This window comes from Heliconius melpomene, chromosome 14 (genome assembly GCF_056956725.1).
Source record: "Heliconius melpomene rosina isolate 202511_hmr_F chromosome 14, ASM5695672v1, whole genome shotgun sequence".
NCBI lineage: Eukaryota > Metazoa > Arthropoda > Insecta > Lepidoptera > Nymphalidae > Heliconius > Heliconius melpomene.
In genome coordinates, this window is record NC_140402.1 from 6,973,838 (window position 1) to 6,996,652 (window position 22,815).

General features: G+C 30.5%; 1 protein-coding gene across 5 annotated transcripts in view; it reads left to right on the forward strand.

Moving 5' to 3' along the window:
• The first annotated feature begins 4,227 nt into the window (after nucleotides 1–4,227).
• Aldh-III (Aldehyde dehydrogenase type III) overlaps nucleotides 4,228–22,815 on the forward strand; it is a 30,015-nt gene continuing 11,427 nt past the window's right edge. For 2 of the 5 annotated variants that reach the window (XM_085197804.1, XM_085197805.1), the window contains exons 1-3: nucleotides 4,228–4,385; nucleotides 19,392–19,435; nucleotides 20,451–20,690. In XM_085197804.1, coding sequence (XP_085053930.1) covers nucleotides 4,268–4,385; nucleotides 19,392–19,435; nucleotides 20,451–20,690 — 402 coding nt within the window. In that variant the 5' untranslated portion in view covers nucleotides 4,228–4,267. Of the gene's footprint in view, nucleotides 4,386–11,214; nucleotides 11,330–18,267; nucleotides 18,456–19,391; nucleotides 19,436–20,450; nucleotides 20,691–22,815 lie in introns of those variants that run through there. The other 3 variants (XM_085197807.1, XM_085197808.1, XM_085197806.1) reach the window with 2 other exon arrangements.

The following is a 22,815-nucleotide window of genomic DNA, read 5'->3' on the forward strand; positions in this document are numbered from 1 at the left end:
CACACGCAATGATTATAGGTTTGATTTACATTGAAATTGTTATAAATTTTATATTAAAATATTTATAATTTTGCGGTCCGATAAGTTTCATTACACAACCGCTTGTAAAATCTCTAATATCTATTAAAAAAAATTAAAACGCTAACAGCAGGGTAGGCAGAATAGGTTCCCTATAGTTAAGACACTTCCTTCCCCACTTTCCGCTGAATTCAGGAGATATTGAGTGTTGAGGGCAGGAACTCAACGTCAAACTTTTGCCTCATCACTAGAGCGAAGAAATGACGACGTAAATTTAAATAAATATTTCATTTCTTCGAGTGGGGATCGAACCCACAACCAGTTGCGTTTACAGCCACACTATTATGCCCCTGCGCAACTACTGGCCTCAAATATCTATTATATTAGTATAGATAAGCAATATAAATAACTTACCAAAATAACCTATAGGTTCAATTTCTTATAAGTATAACTTTTAATACAACTAAAAAATTATCTTAACTGAAATTATTTAATTAATTATTTTTATTTTCCTGCTCCCACAAGACAACACACTAGACTAAGGTTGCACGTAAAGGTGAAAAAGAACTTAAAAATCGAACCTAATACCTTTTCAAATTAAGCAAATATTTAATCGATTAAATTATAGCGTTTATACAAATAAGAAACTTATATTATAAAGTTGTTATTCTTGTAGCCAAGGTTGTACTTGGCATAAAATATATTCTCAGAATATTAACCTATTTAAATAATAACCTTAAATGTAGTTGAAATATGTTAAAAAAATCAACGAATGTTACTTTTTTCGTTAAAAATAAGCACTCGCACATTTATAACCTATATTTTAATTTTTTAAGGACAGACATCTTGCGTTTCATATGTGAAGTATTGCTTATATAAATAAATATTCAGAAGATGGAGATGAAGATATCCAGGTCCAGAAAATTAAAATCTTATTGAGGATTGAGGATCTAAGGTGATTGCGGCAGGATTCTTCCAGGCAACCCAGGTGTAATCTGTTCTACTAATCATATATTATTCATTAATATAGGTTTAATTAAGAAAACTCGTATATGCAGGATTCAACGGTCGGATCTCAGTCTAACAGCGAAGTAATGAAAATATTAAATTATTCATTTCGTTCAGTTGGAATCAAACTCACAACCTGTCACGTTACAGTCAAACCCTTGTGCCCTGTTTTACATGGAAAAGATGGGAAACCGACCAGTATGTGTTTATACAAGTATACCAATAAAATATTTGAAACAAACTTTACATGTATTTTCCTAGAGCTACGCTATTTTAAGCTAAGATAAAAAAAAAGAAGCTAAGACAACTATAACAACGACAAAGTAATTATTAGTATTATTTTAATAATTGGTTAGGTAGACAAAGATATTGTTAGACAAAGATCCGCCTCTCGACATGCAATGTTTCACAATAGGATTGTCGCAAAAAGTGTGAAAACAAATGGTGCAATCATTAAAAACACTAAGCTCTTTTCTTTACGGTAATTAGTGATAATACATTCTATTCCCCACATTCAGATGTTTTTTTCAAGGCATTCAGGAAACCAACTCCTGGCCTTTGCCTTGAAGCCAGAGCCAAGAATAGAAAATATAAATAAATAATAATTAATTCCCCCGAATGAGGATCGAACCCACAACCGTCGCGTTACAGTGACACCCTCGTGCCTTTGCATCAAGGCCCTGCTTTACACGGAAAAGACGGGAAATTAAATAATATATCCATACCTATATTATAAATTCGAAAGTAACTCTGTCTGTCTGTCTGTCTGTCTTTTACGCAATCAGGGCCAAACCGCTAATTGAATTGTGATAAAATACTCATATAGAGATACTTGAGGCTCTCGGGATGAACATAGGATACTTTTTTTTCTTATATTTGTAATATTTTCGATATATACCATTATATTAAAATACTTATTAATTTGACATGCAATTTATTCCGCCATGTTAATAACAACCGTCGCGTTACTAAGCAATGATTTGCAAAGTTTGTTGTTAGAAAACGTCACCCAAAATGAGCTTGCTTAACGCATCTCTCTATTGGAAACTGAAAATAATTTCATAAATATATTTAATAAATATTAGTATAGTTCAAGCAGGCGTAGCCGCGTCCGTTTCCACTAGTGGTTATATATAAAAGGAAATCAGGAAAATATTTGAAACAAAAGTTACATGACTTTTCCTAGTACATACATAACACTACCACGCAATATCACAGTCCAATTACAAGTCATGAGTTGACAAAACCTGTAATTCTAACTGACGGCATCATGCCTTCTTTAAATGCTATGTAGGAGCATGTTGTTTTTAACCGACTTCTGTAAGAAAAGGAGGTTATCAATTCGACTGTTTTTTTTTTTTTTCATTTACAATAGCAATACAATGTACGTTTCTTATTTAATATCGTTTATCATCTCAGTAATAAGTATAATTTATTTTAATAGTAGTGGGCCCGTCAGTTGTTTTGGTAAAAGAACAGGCAAGTTCTTTATACGTGCATCAAAAGGTGCCTTCCATCCTGATCCCTTGTCGTTACGATGGTCTATAATTATATACTCCTATATCTTTATAGGTCCAGCTGTTTTGGGGGAGCAGTGTGACAAACACACCTTCAGAAACATAGAGAAGTATATAACAACGCGCCTATTTTCCTCTTTTTTTAACCGACTTCAAGGAGGTCCTCAATTCATCGGAATCTTTTTTTATAACATGTTTTGACTAAACCGCTACTACCGCGCTATTGCAAAAATATTACGAATATGCAAAAAGTCAAGAAAAATAAAGAAAGTTCAATATCAATTGACATTTAATTTTATATAGACTTTTTTGTTTGTCGTAAGGGATTGATGGTTGTTCATCAATCCCTTTAGACAAATACAAAGAAGAAAGTTGTCGCATTAACAAATCCTATAACATTTAATTGAACTGCTTATGCTTATCATACGAGACCATCTCTTACACACTTTATTTTTAAAATCGAATAAGTGTTAGTTTAAGCATTTCTTCAAAATAAAAAAAAAAACTACTGAAAAGAGCATTTACTAATGAAACTTTTAATAAATGTAATTTTTGAGCCTATCTAAAAAAATACGATATAATTGTATTATTATTTTTTTATATTTATATCCCGTATATTATAGCAAGTTAGGTAGAGGGAACCTACTGTTAAGTTTTCCCACTTTTTCAACACTATTCGTGTCAATACTTGATTTCCAATTATTGAATTACAGTTAAAATCTAACTCCAATGAAATGTAATATATTATGGTTTCACACAAATTTATAACAATCGTTAAGCAAATTTATTCATTGGAGTAAAAAATATTTTATTCTTTTATTATTCAACTGTCGACCGCATTACGTATTATGCGGGTAGACAGAGCGAGCCTGGTGATATGTAACAATGTCATCTACTTTTTACCCATTTAGAAACATTGCATGCCGGGTAATTGTATTTAATATCGCTTTTCACATTTATTCGTAACTATATTAATAAATTTGTATTAAAGTATTTTTTTAAATTCCCTCCAGTGATATATGAACTTATAATAATAACTATTATAAGTGCAAGTGTCACGCTGTATCACGCACACAACAGGATAGGTACAGAAAACCTAGTGTTAAGACACTCCGTTGCTCATTTTCCACCGAATTCTAGAAACATTGTGTGCTGAATGGCAGAAGTCACTGGACACCAGTGCGAAGAAATTAAAATATTTTCGATAGAATCGAACCCACAAATGGTCGCGTTTGCCATACTTTGTGCTTCTGCGTATATTATACGAGTATTTATATACAATCGGTCATAAGAAATATATTTGCAAAGATCATTGCTATTTCTTTTTTCGTGTAATTGAAAAATAATATAATATACAAATAGTCCAATGTTGTCAAACATTAAATTTATATTCATGATTGAAAAATACATTCTCGATAAATTTATTAAAAGTTTTTGCTATTAAAATTGTTCATTTCCGACCAATTTTACTGTGGTTACAGCTCGTGTATTTCTTTTTTTTTTTAATTAAAATGGCAAAAACAATTCTTTACAATGCCATAGTATCTACTCTAAATATTTAATTTATTTTTGTTTAGTACATCTAAAATATAACAATCACATGTTAATTTAAACACGGTTTGCGTCACGCTATGTGCTAGCTAAATCAAAAAATAAACAATGCTTAGTAGATGTCGATTATGACCTCAAGCAAGAGCACGAGCGGGGTAAGGTCGCCAGTTGCGATGCCTTCGCCGGGTGTACAGCACGCGAGTGATAGTGAGGTGCACGTTATCGATATAGACACAGATACAGAAACACCGGTGATACAGATTGTTCAAGACAACACTATGAACGGAAACGGTGAGTTTTTTTTTTAAATTGAAGTGTTTTTTTTTTATTATGATATTTTTTGAGTTACTTAGAGTAACTTTTTTTTGTTGTTGTTTATTTTTGTTTTATTGATTTGGCATGCATAAAATATTTTACATATGACATATTACTGTATTCTGCTTTTTCCACGTTCATCTGGCATGCTCTATAAACGCCATAAACTAAGTATTAAACTGAATATAATCAGAAAAGAGGGATAAATGTTTTAATTTGTAATATTCTGTATTGAAATTTAATACCACATCCCTTAGATAATATATATAATAAATATATGTATTTCAAATTCATATGGTTCGGCCATATTCGTCAAATGTGAATCTCACCAACAAAAAACCACTGTGGCGTGTTTTACGACGCTTATTTATAAAATCTAGTTCTATATGACTAGTTGTAGTTTTACTCGACTGCGGCGATGCCCAAAAGGAGGATTTTGTTTTAATACGTATGTATATCCGTTTCTTTGTTCCCTTGTAACTGTTAAACCAGTGAATAGATTTTGATAAATTATACGTCCATGGATATGTTTTGATGGCGCGTATGTTACTGGTTGTATTAATTTAGTTTATACAGATGGGTTTTATGTTTTGTTTAGAATTCACTAATTTTCAAAAAAAATAACTTTGTGATCTATATTCGTAATGGTATAAATGCACCAATAGTTAACATATTTGCATACACAAACAACACAATGCTTACTTATTATATATCTTAAAACACATATAACAAAAGACTAACACATAGTAAAATTTCATTGTTTAAAGTATACTGTCGGGTTAGTGTGTAAACCTGCTAAATTTATTTTTATACATTTTGAAAGTGTAAAAAAAAATTCAAAATTGACCTTCATATTCACCCGTCCAGAATTCGGTGGAAAGTGAGGAACGGAGTGTCTTAACACTATATTTCCTGCTTACCCTATTGTGTGCGGGATACAGCGTGATTTTATTTCATATTGTACCGAATACCAATCAATTTTCTAAATTGTAAAAATCTTATGGTAATACGAAGGTATACGAATGGTGTTTTAAAAACATTTGTTCGTCTCTCTTGGTAATTTGCTTTAGGTGTTAGCAGGTTTACACTCTAAGCTAACGATACCTATTTTGTAAATTAAAAGTTTTATTAAATAAATACTTCATTGTTATATTTTTTTGTAGTACGATTTAAATAAATAGTTTTAAATTGTTATTAATCGCAGTTTTTTACAGTTAAAAAAATTAATATAATTAAAAGAAGTAATAATACTAATTTTAACTACAATTATAATGTGATGTGATGTGATTATCATGTAATTGATCCAGCGTTCAATTACACGAAGTATACAATGGCTTATTTATGTTTTTATTGAAATTATATTTTTTTATTTATTTTTTTAAAGTATAAAAACAACTTAAAACTTCAGCCATTATTTTTATAGAGACATTAACAAAATAACAAACATTTATGAATTTAACCTTGACTTTTAAGCTTACGACAGAACTTAGTCTTTTTTCGCAATTTAATTTATTAAGACTTTCTGTTTAATTACCAAATATTCTAGAAAAAATAAAAAATACAATACCTATACTTAAATACCGAATTTAAATTAAAAATAATTAACGCCTTTGTATCCTATTTCGAATACGTAGAAATAAAAACAATTATATTAAAGTTTTAACTGGCTTTAAAAAAAGAGGGTAGACGTTAAATGTATCAGATTGTTGGATTCAAAAAGTGAGTGTAATAATAATATATTTGTATTTTTGTCCACAAACTTATAAATCATATCGAGATGATCCATTTTGATTTAAAAACGGAAATTCATTTGAAAATGAAATTAAAGCGGTTCAATAATTGAAATATTTTTTTTACACATTTAATACGGTTTTTTTAGTTAAATTATTTTATACGCACATTTTATTTCATACTTTAATAGTATTATTAGTAGTAATTAATAGTATAAAATAGATCAGCTTCACGTTTATCCCGTTGTATAGGTATAGGGAACCTAGTGTTAAAACACTCCGTTCCCCATTTAGAATTCTGTCTTCACAACCAGTCGCGTTTACAGTCGCAATTTGTGGCCCTGCGCCACGACTGGCCCTAGTCTGAAATTTAAAAATCTTACTTATTATAGCACTGTTTGCTTTTTTACTAGTTTTTATTACTTTGTATTATGTGACCTCTGTGTCTTAATAGAGTTAGTGTTATAAGTCGCGATTATTGCCCATCAATCTTCATCAAGTCATCGTCACGTCCATTAAAACGAACGCTGGTGAAGTTAATTGTGTTTAACTGCAAAAGTGATAAAAAAAAATATTTTATATTTTATTGTTTTTTTTTTATAATAAATATTTATTGAAAATATTTTATTTATGTATTAATTATATTATATTAATATTATTCTCGTCGTAATCGAGGAGAATTCGTTTATTGGCACAGTATGTTAGTCCCAGAAGTAATGGTTTCGATGTCCACTTGGAGGAATGAATGATTTAATATTTCTATTTCCTTGCTCTGGTAACAAGACAAAATGCGGCGTTCAGTTCCGTAAATTAAATTAAAACGCAATGTAAAAAATGTAACGCAACGGAATGTCTTAGCACTAGATTTCTACTGCCTATCCTACTATACGCGTCCTTTCGACGTCCTTTTAAAAACAGCTTCACGCTGTAACCCGCACACAGCAGGGTAGACAGAAGGAACCTAGTGTTAAAACACTCCGTTCCCCACTTTCTGCCGAATTCTAGACGCATTGCGTGTCCTTTTAAAAATAATTCCCAAATCTTAAATTCCAAAATCAAACCTTATCTTTCATATTATATGTATATCTATATATATAAAATCGAAAGGTCACTCACTCATCACGAAATCTCAGAAACTACAGGTGCTAGGAATCTCAAATTTTGCATAGGAGTTATTTATGGGACGTAGGTGCTCGCTAAGACGGGAATTTGTAATATTCGACTTCTAAGGGGTTGTTTTTGGCGTCGAAAGTTTGTATGAAACTTCGTTACTACAAATGCTAGGAGTCTCAAATTTTGCATAGACGTCACTAGGACGTAGCCATGGAGACAGAAATTAATAATAACATAGTTCACGCGGGTGAAACCGCGAGCGGGCCGCTAGTATATATATATAATAATAGCAAATTAGCTTAGGCTTCGTAACTTACGTAGTTTTTGCAAGATGTGGATGCAAAACAAAAAAGAATTAACAAAGCTACACTTTGGATACGGTGTCAATTTCTATTTGGTTTACACCTGTGTTTTATAAACATTTTTTGTTTATTTACTTCTTTCTTTCTAATGTCACGCTTTCGCATTAATTTCTTTGTTTTTTTCTTGAATTTCGTTTCTTTTGAGCAATTTTAATGTAAAATACTTTCCTCTCATATTATTACGGTTCAGGTAGATTATGTGAAACATCAGCTACACACTATCCTGCACGCAGCAAGGTAAGCAGGAACTTAGCGTTAAGACACTCCGTTCCCCACTTTCCGCCGAATTCTTGCCATTCTTCTTTCTTCAGTGCCATTTACACTCTCACACTTGTGCCTCTGCCTCTGCCACGACTGGTTTAAGATTTTTAAAAATAAAAACTAAGGAAAAACTTATAACATAAATAAAACACAAGGTCGTTCGCAAGCTTATAATGCTCTTCGAAAACTTGTTATAAAAATGTTCTATTAAAATCGACGTTAGTTGAAAAGTACTTCCTACCTTAATGTGGTATTCGAAGGTTGTTTGAATCAGCTTCCGGAATTTAAATATTGTTACTAATTAGTGTGTTAATTTAAACATGGACTTCTTATATTGAAATCAGTTTAGTTTTTGAGGTCAGTCGTAGCGCAGGGGCACAATGTGTGACTGGTTATAGGTTCGATCCCCACTCGAGGCAATGAAATATTTGTATGAAATTCATATTTTCATTTCTTTGTCCGGTGTCGAGGCAAAACGCGGCGTTGAGTTCCGTAACTCAACATGCAATGCCTCCAGAATTCGGTGGAAAGTGATGAACGGAGTGTCTTAACACTAGGTTCCCTCTGCCCACCCTTCTGTATGCGTGAAGCTGATTACGTCATTTTTTTTAGTTTTGTGTTATTGCCAAAGTATATATATGTTTGGGAGATTTTACAGACCACAGGCTTTTGCTTCTCATAAAACCAGTCTATAGAAATACTGAAAAAATCTAAATATATATAATATAGTAAAATAGTAAAAAATGTGTCTGCGCAATAGATTTTTTTATTTTACGTGGTCTAAAATCACTTACGACTAATAAAATCGTAATAGACCTCGTGGTCTGTTACGATTATAAACACGATAATTTCTAATAAAATTGCGACGGGTATGTATTCGAATTTAACAATAATATTTTAATTATTTTTATTTCTCCCCTTAATTAATTCTTAGTAAGACAAAATTAGTAAAGTAAGTAGTTCTCATTTTAGCAAAATAAATTAGTGTCTAGTACATACAGAGGGGAGCTTCACGAGTTATTTCTAGGTCATTGTCTATTCTAGACCAACTACAAACATATACTTAGGTTCAATATGTAAATTGTAAATATTGCTAGTTTAAAATTATAATAGTTGGCCATGTCCCTGCCAATGTGTGCATAGATAATGTCAATTTTACGGTATTTAACATATTGTATAGGTATATAAAGGCAATTATGTAACTCCAAAGCAGTTATTGAACGACTCATACTTTCTAGTAAAAAGGCGTAAAAAAAGCATATTATGCTAAAAAACGTATTTTTGTTGGGAATATATTAAAAACATTTTTCAAAAATGCTCTGATGAATTTTATATAGATATTATGAAGAGTGGGAAACATAGTGTTTGGACACTAGGTTATCAGATTCCTTCTGCCTACCCTGCTATGAGCGGGATACAGCGTGCTAAAAAAAGAGTATCAAATAGAGGTCATATATCAAGACCAAATTAATAAGTAAATTTGATGATCTCGTTTAAAAGTCATCATTAGATTGATCGCAGTCGTCAGCTGCTCCTAATGTTTGCATCAATTTTAATGTAATTTTAACGAGGCGCATACAACGAAGTTACGCTTTTTTATACTAATAGTGTTAATTTACTTCCATTGATATATTACTTCCTAAATGTATATAATGTATAGATTTCCTTTAATCATTTACAAGAAAAGATGGCCGCTTATGATGGCGGACAGATAAAATATAATTTTTAACCACTTCTGTGTGAATCGTTGCATAGCACCAATCTTTTGCAATAAAGGTATATAATATTACTTAATTAAAGAAAAGTATTTAATATTTTTTATTATTGTAGAAAACATTCATAAGCAAACAAAAACATAAGTCGCGTCTCGCAATAATAGCTGGGTATATAAGGAGACCCTACAGTTCTCCAACTCCATGCTTTTTCTTATACCGGACTGTGAAGCTTCATCCTGTACCTCACATGTAATAAGATATACAGAGAGAACCTGGTGTTAAAACACTCCGTTCCCTATTTTCCACCCAATATTCAAAACATTGCGAGTTAAGTTTCGGGATTCAACGCATACCTTTGTAGTTTACCAGAACTAGAATTTAAAAATAGCACATTTTACCGAGTGAAAATCGAACTCACATTCGTTGCATATACAGTCAGACGCTGTGCCCGCTGCGCCACGACAGTTTCTATTAAATCATGAGAATAAATAATAGTTCCCCGGCGAGGTATCGAACCTACAATCATCTCGTCCGCAAACATGCAGTAGGATACTACTGCAGCAGGTACGATAAAGAATCTCAGTTTATTGTGAAACGGATTTTAATTAAAAATGAATATGTAATTAAGAACATAATTAACCTATCTTAATTACTACTGCAATATCGATTTTAAACGTACAATTCTTATATAGAATATTCGATTCGAAAAACACGTCAGGTCAATGCTTTTTCGTTCTGTGTATATTAAAATAAAAACAAGGCGAGTAAGTAATTTAAAGTTACGAAAGAGTTATCCATTGCCAGGTTACGATCGTAAACAGTAAAATGTTTTATAATTTGTATAATATAACTGAATTTTTAACTTTCACTTTCGTAATACAGCATTTGATAATAATATGAACGTCCAGCATTATCCGAATGTATTGTTTCTATTGTGGTTTTAGTGAGACAAAATTAATTTTATATGGTGTCATAGAGAAAACATAACATTTTCAATATTAAATTTTACGTACAATATATTCTGAAAATCGATTTTATTATTGTCGAAACAGTTTTGTATAATAAACAAGCTTTTTTGTATAACATAAAATAATATACAAAAAAGCTAATACAAATTGTAATCTTCGTAGGAATTTAATCTATAACATTGGATATCAATACATATAAAGTAAATAGTGATCTCTGCTCACATAATAATATAGGTATCCATAATTAACTCCAGCCAGTGTATTTTAATATTACTTTTGTAAAATTACAATTATTTACATTTTATTATCGCCATCGTAGCACAATGACAGCGTTTGGTTGTTCACGCCATAGTTGCGGATTCGTTCTCCGTTTGGAAAATTATACAAGGCACGGCATTGGATTCCATCGTTTAATGCGGAAAATCGAGAAAAGAGAGAAATCAAGAGGAAAATTGACAAGAGCGTCTTGCCACTAAATCCTATTTGACAACATGAAAAAGAACCATAAGCAAAAATCATTTACACATTTTTTTAATCTGTTATCTACAAAATTATAATTAAAACTGCCTATTAATTATTAAAAATAATAATATTTAGTTTCACAACGACATTGATATGAAAATGAAATTATATATTGTTGGAATATCGATCAACCTAGCAAATCAGTTACGATGAGCGTCCCGGCGTTGGTTCACGAGCGCGACGTGCGAGTCACGCTAGTTGATAATAGTGAGATAGTGGTCGACATCGATAATGATAATAATAATCACGGTAAATGTCTTTTAATAATAATATTTTGATGCTTATAATAGAGGTCAGGCGTGATGCAGGTGCAAAGTGTGACTGTGAACGTGACAGGTTGTGAGTTCGATTTCGCTTGAGGAAATTAAATATTTAATGATTTCATTTCTTCGCTCTGGTGTCTGGTGTCGATGCACACGCAATGCCTCCAAATTTCAGCGGTAAATGGGCAACGAAGTTTCTTAACACTAAGTTCCCTCTGTCTACCCTGCTGTGTGCGGGTTACAGCGTGAACCCGAAAAATAAATTTCTTTTAGTAATGAAGATTTTCTGTAAATTGTGTATAACCCTAAGGTCTTGCCATTTTCTTAGTTATAAGTTGGCGGATTAGATATAAAAAAGTATAATTATAATACACTGTGGCATGCTTTGAATTGATTCTTTTTATTATCCGTATTCTATACACATGCCTCACAATTAGCGGGTTAGACAAAGGATCTGTTTAAAAACACTCTGTTTACTCTATTCTCTTTTTTTATAAATGAAAGGGAACCGTTCCTAGCATTTATAAACATTGTATGTTGGGTAGTGAAACTAATGATAATTAAATCGATCATAATATCGTTCACAGCCAGACACTTCCTGGCACGATGGCGAGTGAGATAGTACATTTATTATATCGTTGCTCTATAAGGCTGTGAACGATGCTAGATTTGTTATGAGCACGTGTGACGTCTCCTGTCATATGTATCTCACAACTTGTTATTCCGGTTTAGAAACAAGATAAAAGAATTAAATAAATAAAAAATAAGAATTAAATAAATACAATAGGATATGTATTATTTTGATATTAAATTGAGAAATATTTATACAGCAAATTACAGATAAACTAGAGCTGCGCTGCTCATTTTATTTTTTTATTTCACAATCAAAAGCCCATGTCTGCAATGACAAAAGAATAATTTAAAAGTTCAATGGCCGTCAAATCATTAACGAAAATATTCAAAAGATGTTTTTTGTAGTATTAACAAAATCAAGTCATTATGTGTGATTAGAGGACCTCAACGTTGTAGTAGGGAATATGAAAATAATTTATTTTAACATTTGTGTCCTGACCGCAGCGGGTTAGGCAAAGGGAACCTCGTAACCTAGTGTTAAGACACTTATTCCTTATGGCAGGGTAGGCGAAAAGAACCAAATCTTACTCTGTCTTATCGGAGCAGGAAAATGAAAACCATTCAGCCTCGAGTAGAGATCGAACCATCGTTTTTAGATATAATGAGACATTGTCTTACTAAACCGCAACCGTCTCAATCAATAGCAACCGTATTTTTACGTTTTTAATAAAAAAAACATCAAACTTTCCATCCCCTAATTAACCACGTTATTTTAATTAAATATTATAAAGGAAATTATAAAAGGATCTTTTTTATGAAAATCGTCAATAAATAAAAGGTTTCTTTTGTAATTGTTAACCGTTTTTCTGACAAAACATTCATTTAACAAGAAAATATGATTTTAAATTAGATGTTAAATATCGAAGGCTCGAAACGCTCATAGATGTGTAATTTATAAATGAAAACGGCATCTCAAGATCGATCTCAGATTTAAGAGCGGTTAATATATACCAACAGTAAGGTTTATAATTTTGACGTCCATATATGAAATATTTTTTTCTTTGTTTGCCGTTGGTCCGTCAAGTGAGGAAGCCTTTTTAATCTAGCAGTTTTAATCCAAAATTGGTAAGCTGTACTAGTACACAAAGAAACTTATACAATGCCACTGCATAATATAAAAAGAATGTTTGCCATTGTTATTAAAAGCAAATAGTATTCATATTTATTTAAATGTGATATCAAAAGCTTACTAGGTATGATTGATGGAATAAACTGAATGTGATCAATATAATGTTAATGATGTTAAAATAATATATTATCGCAACTTATTTTTAGTTACTTACGTCCCTAAGGCTTTCATAAAAATGAATGATTTTTTTTAAGAATGAATTACTTAATTTTTATCTAGTATTCGTACTGTTTTAACTGCTTTTGAGCTCGCTTGCTCACGCAAAACACCTTGTATTTTCATTTCTTCGTTCTGGTGTCAAGGCAAAGAGCGGCGTTGAATTCCGCCACTCAACACGAAATGCCTCCAGAATTCGGCGGAAGGTGGGGAACGGAGTGTCTTAACGCAAGGTTTCCTCTGCCTACCCCTGCTGTATAAGAAATACATCGTGAAGCTGATTTGATTTAATTTTAATTTTTGTGGGTCACATTATGGGCAAAATAGCAAAATGAAAATGAAAAATATATTTTAGCAAGTACACACAACTTCGCCAAAATGAAAGGCGGTCGTTTTTTTAATTTATTAGTTTTTTTATTTAAAAATAGTTATAAGTATGTGATTATTGTGTTCGACGTCAATATACAACAAATGAGCATTGTATTACTAGAATCTTCACCTTGAATCTTATAACATGATACATGTAGAATAGAAAAAGATATTTACAATGTAAATAAGTATTTAGTTAGTTAGACTAAGTTAAATGTCAATATAAGTTAATGCAAATCGTAAAGACATAAAAATGTAAACGTATACTTATAATATACCTTATTTTGCGCATCAGATTGAAAATCTTCTTCATTCTCTTTCTTCTTCTTCTTCTCCCGCATAGTCGCTATAAATGCGCTTGTTTTTTTTCTATACCGTAAACCTAAATATTTCATATTGATTACCTAAACATTCCACGGAAATTAGGAAACAGAGAGTTTTAACTCTAGATGCCTTCTATCTACACTTAGATGCGTCAAACACCTGACAAAAATACATATAGAGGTCAGTAGTGGCGCAGCGGTGCAGGTGTGCGACTGTTAATGCCACAGGCTGTTAGTTCAATTCCCACTCAATAAAAAAATATATATAATATTAATAAAATAATAATAATAAACAAATAAAGATAACCATATAGAATTATAAAATTGCATATTATTTTAAAATACACTTTCTTCACGTATAAGGTTACAATAATACAGTTTATAATACAACGTTTGTATTCCTCGCACGCTATGTAATGTCGTGTTGAGCCACACACGTTATAGCGAGAACACGTGACTATCGCCCTTATGCATTATGCCACTACGTACTCATTGTTTCATATAAATTGCCAATTAAGTAGAAACGAATAGAGAAAAGACACTGAAATTTCTATTCTAGTACCTTATATGAAAACTAGCGGACGCGCGCAGCTTCGCTAGCTTATTTAGGGGTGAATTCTAATAAACCATGAAACATGTGTTCAATGAAATATTTTTAAGAATCGAAATTTCAAATTTTATAAAAATCGGTGGCGATTTGAAGATTTTTCCATACAAACTCTCAACCCCTTATTTGCACCTTTAGGGGTTGAATTCTAGAAAACCATGAAACATGTGTTCAATTAAATACTTTTAAGAGTCTGAATTTCAAATTTTATAAAAATTGGTGCCAATTAAAAAAAATCGATACAAACTTTCAACCCCTTATTTGCACCTTTCTTCAAATGTCAAATTTTGTCCAAATTTGACGTTTCTACTCACAGCGGTTACGGCTGTGCGTGCGTCTTACATCAGTCAGTGAGGACAAGTCCTTTTATATATATAGATAGCTAGATTTTTTAGCGCTGTATCACTCGCAGGATAGGCAGGGGAAATTTAATGTTGAGATACTCTTATCCCCCTTTCTCCGAATTCTTGAGGAAATGCGGTAAGTAAAACAATTAAATCTTTCATTCCCCCGGGTACACGGAGCGGGAATCCACCCACAACTGTCGTGTTTATAGTCACATGCTTGTGCCACTGGGCCACCACGGTCTCTTGATAAATATTATTAATGTACATATCTATACAGTACTAATATAACAAGCATAATCATATTTATAATTATAATTAAATAATCAACCTTAGTCTATGGATAGATTACAATTTCGCTCTGGATGTCTCTGTTCTATAGGATTGCGTCTCCCCAACAGCTCGAAAGAAATAAATAATAGATTTTCTTAAGTAAAATTTTGACTTCAACATTTAAGTTGTTAGAATAAAATAAATAATTATATTGTGTAACGAACCGTTGCCCGTTATTGCGGATCATCGATAGAACCATTAATCTCACAGTGGAAAATTTTAAAACACTACGAGCTGTATCTGCTTCTAGAATATTCTACTTAATTACTTGTAACAAACAATATCGAGTTAATAATATATAGGTATAATGAATTTCTCAGTAGTTTACTAGATTACTGTACCTATATTGTTTATGTTTTTTTTTTTTGTATTTAAAACTTACAGACATTCATGGCGTGCCTTTATTTCATTGCAGTTTATTTGTGTTTATTTTTATTATTATCAAATTTAATTTGAGGACATCATAGCGCAGGGGCACAAGTTTGTTACTGTAACGCGACGGTTGTAGGTTCATCCTAACGCGAGCAAATGAATTAGTTATTATTTTTTAATATTTTCATATCTTCACTCTGGCACCAAGACAAGAGCCCGGCGTTAGAATATCGTAAGAATAGGTTCCTTCTGCGTACCCTACTCTGTGCAGGATATGGCGTGAAGCTGATATATTTTATTACACTTATAACTACGTTAATTTTTCGTCATATTTTATTAAATTTTATAAAATCTTTACGAGCTTCATTGTGGCCAAAATTGATGAAGTCGTATCGCAGGGGTAAAAGCGTGCGACTTTAAACGCAACAGGTTGTGGTTTTGAAATACGCTCGAGGAAATTAAATATCTAACATTTTCATTTCCTCGCTCCGAGAAGGAGACAAACCGCGGTGTTGAGATCCGCTACTCAAAGCAGTGCTGATGAAATTGCTATATGAATGTGGAGGATATAACGTGAACATAAAAACTTTATTAGATATTAGGTACCTTTTAATTCTTTGTATAAATTAGATTCTCATTAAGATTAACTAAGGCATATTGTAATAATTAAAAAAAAAACAACAAATTAAAAAAAACCAGGTAGTACTAATATTGGAAACGTAGATTTTTTTTATATTCTTTTATTTTATATCTAATAGCAGTTATAATAATAACTTAATAAATAAAACTTTAAGTTTTTCCTCGACCAAACTGGTTTCAGTCACAATGATAAATTGATTTTTTTAAATACAAACTTTTAGTTTTATGACAAAGCCATTTGGTAATGTATTTTTTTCTAAACTGCATTTTTGATATGTCAATTAGTATAGGTACTCACATACGTAATATAAGAATAATAAAGAAATAAGTTTTATTTATATTACTTACATAAGCATTTTGAAATGATATAATTAATTTTGTAAGTAAATAAACCGTAACCATTTAAGCTGTACTTTACAACATTCACTTTCTTTTTTCGTGAAATCTCTATACGATTGTTGCAGTTAGTTTGTTTTTTTTTTGATAAACATATTCACGTTCTCTACTTTTCACTAGTTTAGTGAGAGACATTTATTGAGATTGATGGATTGGGAAAATATTTAAATATTATATCCACCCGAGTTGGGGCTCAACCCACAAGTTTTTAAACCTTAAATTCGTCCATTACTAATTGATTGAAATCTGCTGGGCCTTACCCATTGAAAGAGACAGGAGTGCACTAAGAAATGACTTTTATGTTTTATGACCCATAAGAACTAATTTGACAGCATACTTATTTTTCTTTTAGAGTTGGTTGAGACCAGAGCCGTACACAAACAGTGTCTCAATTTTTTTAATAGTACTTTTTTTAACTAATTTAAAAAATATGTTAATTAAATAATTAATAAATATAAATGCATTTATAAGTAAAGTTACCACGTACCAGGCACTTGTCATTGACAATAACAAATGAAGGTTAGCAAGAATCCAGTTTGAAAACATAAACAATGTCTTTAGATTCGGTTTTAACTTCTTAAGCTTAATACAGTATGGTCGTAAGTTCGTAAGCGTAGCCCGCTTCATCATATGATACTTACAACGATGCAATACAAGCAATACAAAAAATATTTGACATAAAAAATCTTGATTCTAAAATTTTAACAATCTTCCTTCATTAAATATATAAAAAAAATATTCAAACGAATTTAATTTAACAAAAAGATCCAAGATTTATCATAAAAGATAACATGCTTACATTGTGAATACGTACCTAATTTTATCTTGATTATGAACTCAACTATTGTTATTCTTATTGTTTCTATATTTTGCGATTTGTAGCGCAGTTAGAAATTCCTATTTTATTTATTATGCTCCAAAATGGAAGTAATTTAAAGGAGAGCTTCACCATGTTAAAAAATATAGTTACTTAATTATCCCACAATAATGTGGAAAATGCTATATAAATAAAAATGAAACGATAGTGTGTTAAAGTATTTTAAGAATCTATTTAGCTATCATTTACACAATGTCTAGAATATATTTCTCTTTGTCATTAATTAATGCTAAGCAAAGTGAAAATTGCAATGTTCACATTTAAAATCAGCGCTCTAATATTAAATAAAATAAGCAAAACAAATGAAATAGAGATGGCGTTGCTATCACTACACGATGACATCCAATGATGACTTTTACATTTACTAGTACATAACTTCATCACTATTATTTCTAAGTTCACATTATCGAAGTCCGAATAAAATCAACTCAATTACTAGTGATATCGTTAAAAACCAACCTTTAAAAAAGACTGTCAAAAGCGAAACGACAAAGAAGAAGAATCGTTAAAAAATTAAATGTAATTTTAATTCACATTTTATTAAAATTTAGCTCATATTTCCATTATTATGTAAAATTTAAGTCAATCTTATACAAAGATAATATTATTATCTTAATTAATATCATTATTTTTAAAACATCTGTCTAGTTAACGTCGACTATCGTTGTTTTATAATCTGTTCTCGTTCAATGACATATCTTCCTTAAGGTAAATTTAATCTGTGGACATGATATGACATATGGATATAGTGATAGTGAGTTGCTTACAATTTCTGGATTGCGATTGCGAAAGAATACGAATAACTTAAAAGTTATATTTCATTTAAAATTATTGGTTGGTCGTATCCACACAACTCTTAGAAGTTAAAGTGAAATTAAACAAAGTACTTTTATTTTGTTTTAAACCAGTGATATATTTCTGAAAATGACGTTAGGTAAATAAATATTATATTTAAGGAAATTTTCTTTTTTAAAATATTTAAGTTTCGTGTGGTCATGATTTATACATGCATCATAATTTATATTATACCTAATGTGAACAAAGATTATATTATACGATAAATAAGCCCTTAGAATAAGTTTTCATTAGGACAACTTTTAAGTACTTAATAAAAAGTTCCTAACTTATACAATGGTTGAGGACTTTAACCCTACGATAAGTACAAATTTCAGATAACCAGTTAAACTTGTAATGGCTTGTATTTATTTCACTATTCCAAAGTGTATATTCAATAATATTTTTACTTTATAATTAAATTTCATGTCAATTATAAGAAAAAAAATTACTTTCATGCTTTATAATTAATTATACCATTTATATTATGAAAGAATAAATAAATCTTATAACATTTGTCTTTCAGAATAAGGATCATAAATTATTTTGGAATTTAATTTTAAAGTGATTTTTCTAGATTTATTATGAAAGAATATTATCTTTCATTATATATTTTCATAGAAATATAAAGAGAACGTAAATACTATTATTATCATTTGTTTATGCAGCTTAATTCTTAAATTTTTATCCTTAAATCTTGTTACTATTATGTGATAAATTAGTATATTACATATTACTTATCAATCAAGGGTAAAAGTACACTTGATAATTTGTCATAATTATACAAAAATTGAGTGTCATATGTAACAAATATGTCCTATGGTTAATAAAAACTCACAGAAAGAAATTATCTGCAAGGGTTTCATAACTTTGTAGATATCAGTCAATAGTATTATTTACATTAAGTTCCCTCTGCTTACCCTGCTATATATGAGAAATAGATATGGGTAAAACTAAAAAAAATCTAAATTTTACTGCTTAAGTAAAATAAGTAAAGTAAAAATAAACTTATTAATATCTCTTTTTTTTGTTTCAGGAACATTATCAAACTCCAAACCTAAGCCTGTTAACATACCAGAGGTATAATTTTTACTATATTAATGTATAATAAACTATTACTTTTTGATGTAGTGTGTTGGAACTGCTTCTGACTATAAATATAATTCCTACTTGTGTAAAATAATTATTTCCATTTTCCTGCTCTGGCAAGTTAAAATGTGCTGCTGAATTTTACCATTCAATATATTAGGATGGATTATATTAACACTAGTCTCTCCTTACCCTGCTATATCTGTAAATATATACAGAATAAAGCAAAAACAGAAAAATGTACATTAATTTTTAAAAGAACTAATAGAATTAGTTTATGTTCCATGTGATGTAATATTGTTACACATATTTTATTTTTATTAACACATAAAATAGGAGACAATTAACTATTTACGTCCATTTTATGATTTCAAAACAAGTAATGTTATATTAATGATCTAATTAATATGTTAATAATAATTTTAGTTTATGTATATCCACTTAAAACAAAGGTATTTATGAAACGCACAACACTAATCAGACTTTAGTAATTACCTATACACAATTTAAACATAAGTTATCAAAATGTTAATTGATGTATATACTTTAAATATAGCAGTTTGGTTTATTCTGTATTCCATTTTGTTTTGTTACAAAAGTGTTACTTAACTTATTATTTTATTGATTCTTCATACTTTTTCTCGATCAGCAGCAGGTATACAGCAGGGTGGGCAGACGGAACCTAGTGTTAAGACATTTCTCCTCATTTATTACCAAATTCTCGAAGCGTTGGGTGGTGGAATTCAAAGTCAAGCTTTGCTTCATTACGAGAACAAATAAATGAAAATACTAAATAGTTCTTTCCTCAAGTGGGAATCAAACTCACAACCGTTGCATTTACAGTCACACTTTAGTGCCCCTGGGCCTCGGTGATATTGTGTTTTCTTTTTCAATTTTAACTACGATTCGCTATATTAGAAAGGCTTAAAACTACATTTTATTTAAAATTTTCTTTTAAAATAATGTCCATAAAATTTAATTACATTGTAATATTTAAAAAAAACAGGTTGTACAAAAAGCCCACGACACATACAACAGTGGCTTAACGAGGCCAACAGAATGGAGGAAGAAACAACTCAAGAACCTTATGAGGATGTATGAAGAGAACAGGGGTGCTATGATTGACGCCCTAGTAAAGGATCTACGTAGAAGTAAAACTGAGGCCATATTACTTGAAGTGGACTACTTGGTTAATGATCTTAAGAATATATTGAATAAATTTGACGAATGGGTCAAGCCAGAGCGGGTGAGTAGTGGTTTTATTACTTATGGAATTTTATTTTAGTTTTATGCTATTGTACAGTACGGGCGCCGTGTCGTGGCCTTGGGCGTGCGCGAGTTAATCACGGATATTTCCGTATATTTGTTTCAAAATGGCCATGATACATCGTCCGTACTGTAGTACAGTAGAATGTATATTGAAAAAAAAAGTATTTGACCTGGTTGTTGCAATATTAATTTCCTCTACCTTGTATGAAATTCGAGGAAATAAAAAAAAATATATATTTGCAGACTTGCATTTCAATATTTGCCTTGTTTTTAATTAGGAGTAGGTAAGTCAACGAACCTTCTATATTACTTTGCTTAAAAAAAACACGATATTGTCTACTAAGTCATTATTTTATCATTTAAAACTACGCATCAAATATTTTTTTATGAAAAAAATAACTAACACCTATAACGATACAGTATAATGGCGTCGATATTTGCATATAAAAACTTACAATAATAAAAACGAAACTTGCTTTGCGCGCTTGTTTTAAGTTTTAAGTTTTTTCTTCCATTTTATTACTATAGTTACTGTAAAATTCAAGAACAACCACCGTTTACTTGAATTATAATATTTTAAATAAAGTTTTATAATATTTTAAATAAAAAAAAATAATTACTTTTCTGATTATCTCTATTGAGATATAAGTAAGGCTTTGATTCCTGGCCCTGAAAGTTTAGCTAGATAAACATTTTTCCCTTCAATATACCTCACACTTTTTAAAACTCCTTCATTAGCTCACTGTTAATTCAGATCTTTTTTTATTTATCTGACTTTTTAAAAAAATCTTATTTCCCTGATCTCCTGAATGGGTATGGAACCCATAACTATCGCGTTTACAATCATACGCTGGCCCACCGCACCAAAATGGCAATGGCAAATGGCCCTTCATTAAAATAAATAAAAAATTATGAATTCATTGCTCTGTCATATTGTATCAGATCTGTCTATTATGTTCGAGCACTTTCCTATAAAATTTTCTGCATAGTTGACGACCAGGTTGTATTATTATATCTACATAATAAGTATTCCAATTATGAATATTACCTGTAATTACTCGTATGTCTTGAGGTCGTGGCTCGCGTGTTCCATAGATGTTTTAAAATACAGATTATATACATTTTTTAACTAGCTTATATGTATACATTTTAACCGCATATAGCTGAGGGAACCTAGTGTTAAGACTTTCCGCTGAATTTTCGTGGCATTGCCTGTCTTGTTATCAGAGTGAAAAAATGGAAATATTAATAAATAACAATTAATTCCCCTTTGTGGAAATTGAATCCATTACCGTCCCGTTTACAGTCACACGTTTATTCCATAAGTAAATACATTATTTTGATTCGGATTTTTTATCTTTTTATTATAAATTATCTGATTGCAAATATTACTAAGAGATTAAATACGTACATATTCAAAATGTCACATACATACACATATACATAGTAGCTTCTTTATCTTAATCTTAAGCAGAATTCGATTATACTAACAATTTATCAAATTTCTCAATTCTATAATGTAACAAATTATAATTTATTTAACCTATTTTGTGTAATATATTCAATTTCAATCAATAAAATATTCCTTCATGCTAGAAATTAATTCAAAATCAAAATAAAAAATGGAGTGACGGATAAAATGCCAAGGTGTAAGGTCTAAAAGAGTAGTCAATAAAGCTGCATAAAGTGTTAAGACACTTCCCTATTCTCACCAGAGCGAAGAAATATATTAAATATTTATTTTTCTCGAGTGGGAATCGAACCCACAACCTGTCTCATATATAGTCGCACGCTTGTGCTCCTGCGCCACGACCGACATGCGTAGTTAAGTAGGAAAAAATATATGTAAGTAAATATAACTACTATAAATAAACTGAGCAGTACCAACAAAGGTTATTAAATGTCAATATTTATTGATGTACTGCATTTACAATACTGATATTTTTATTATTACAATATATAAATATTAATGCCTTTTTAAACCTGATATGGCGTCATTTTCAATAACTTCATTATACCTATTTTTTTGCTAATTTATTCTGATTATACTAAGAGGTTTTACAATAAAAAAAGTATATAATATTTTTTAACTTATCATCTAT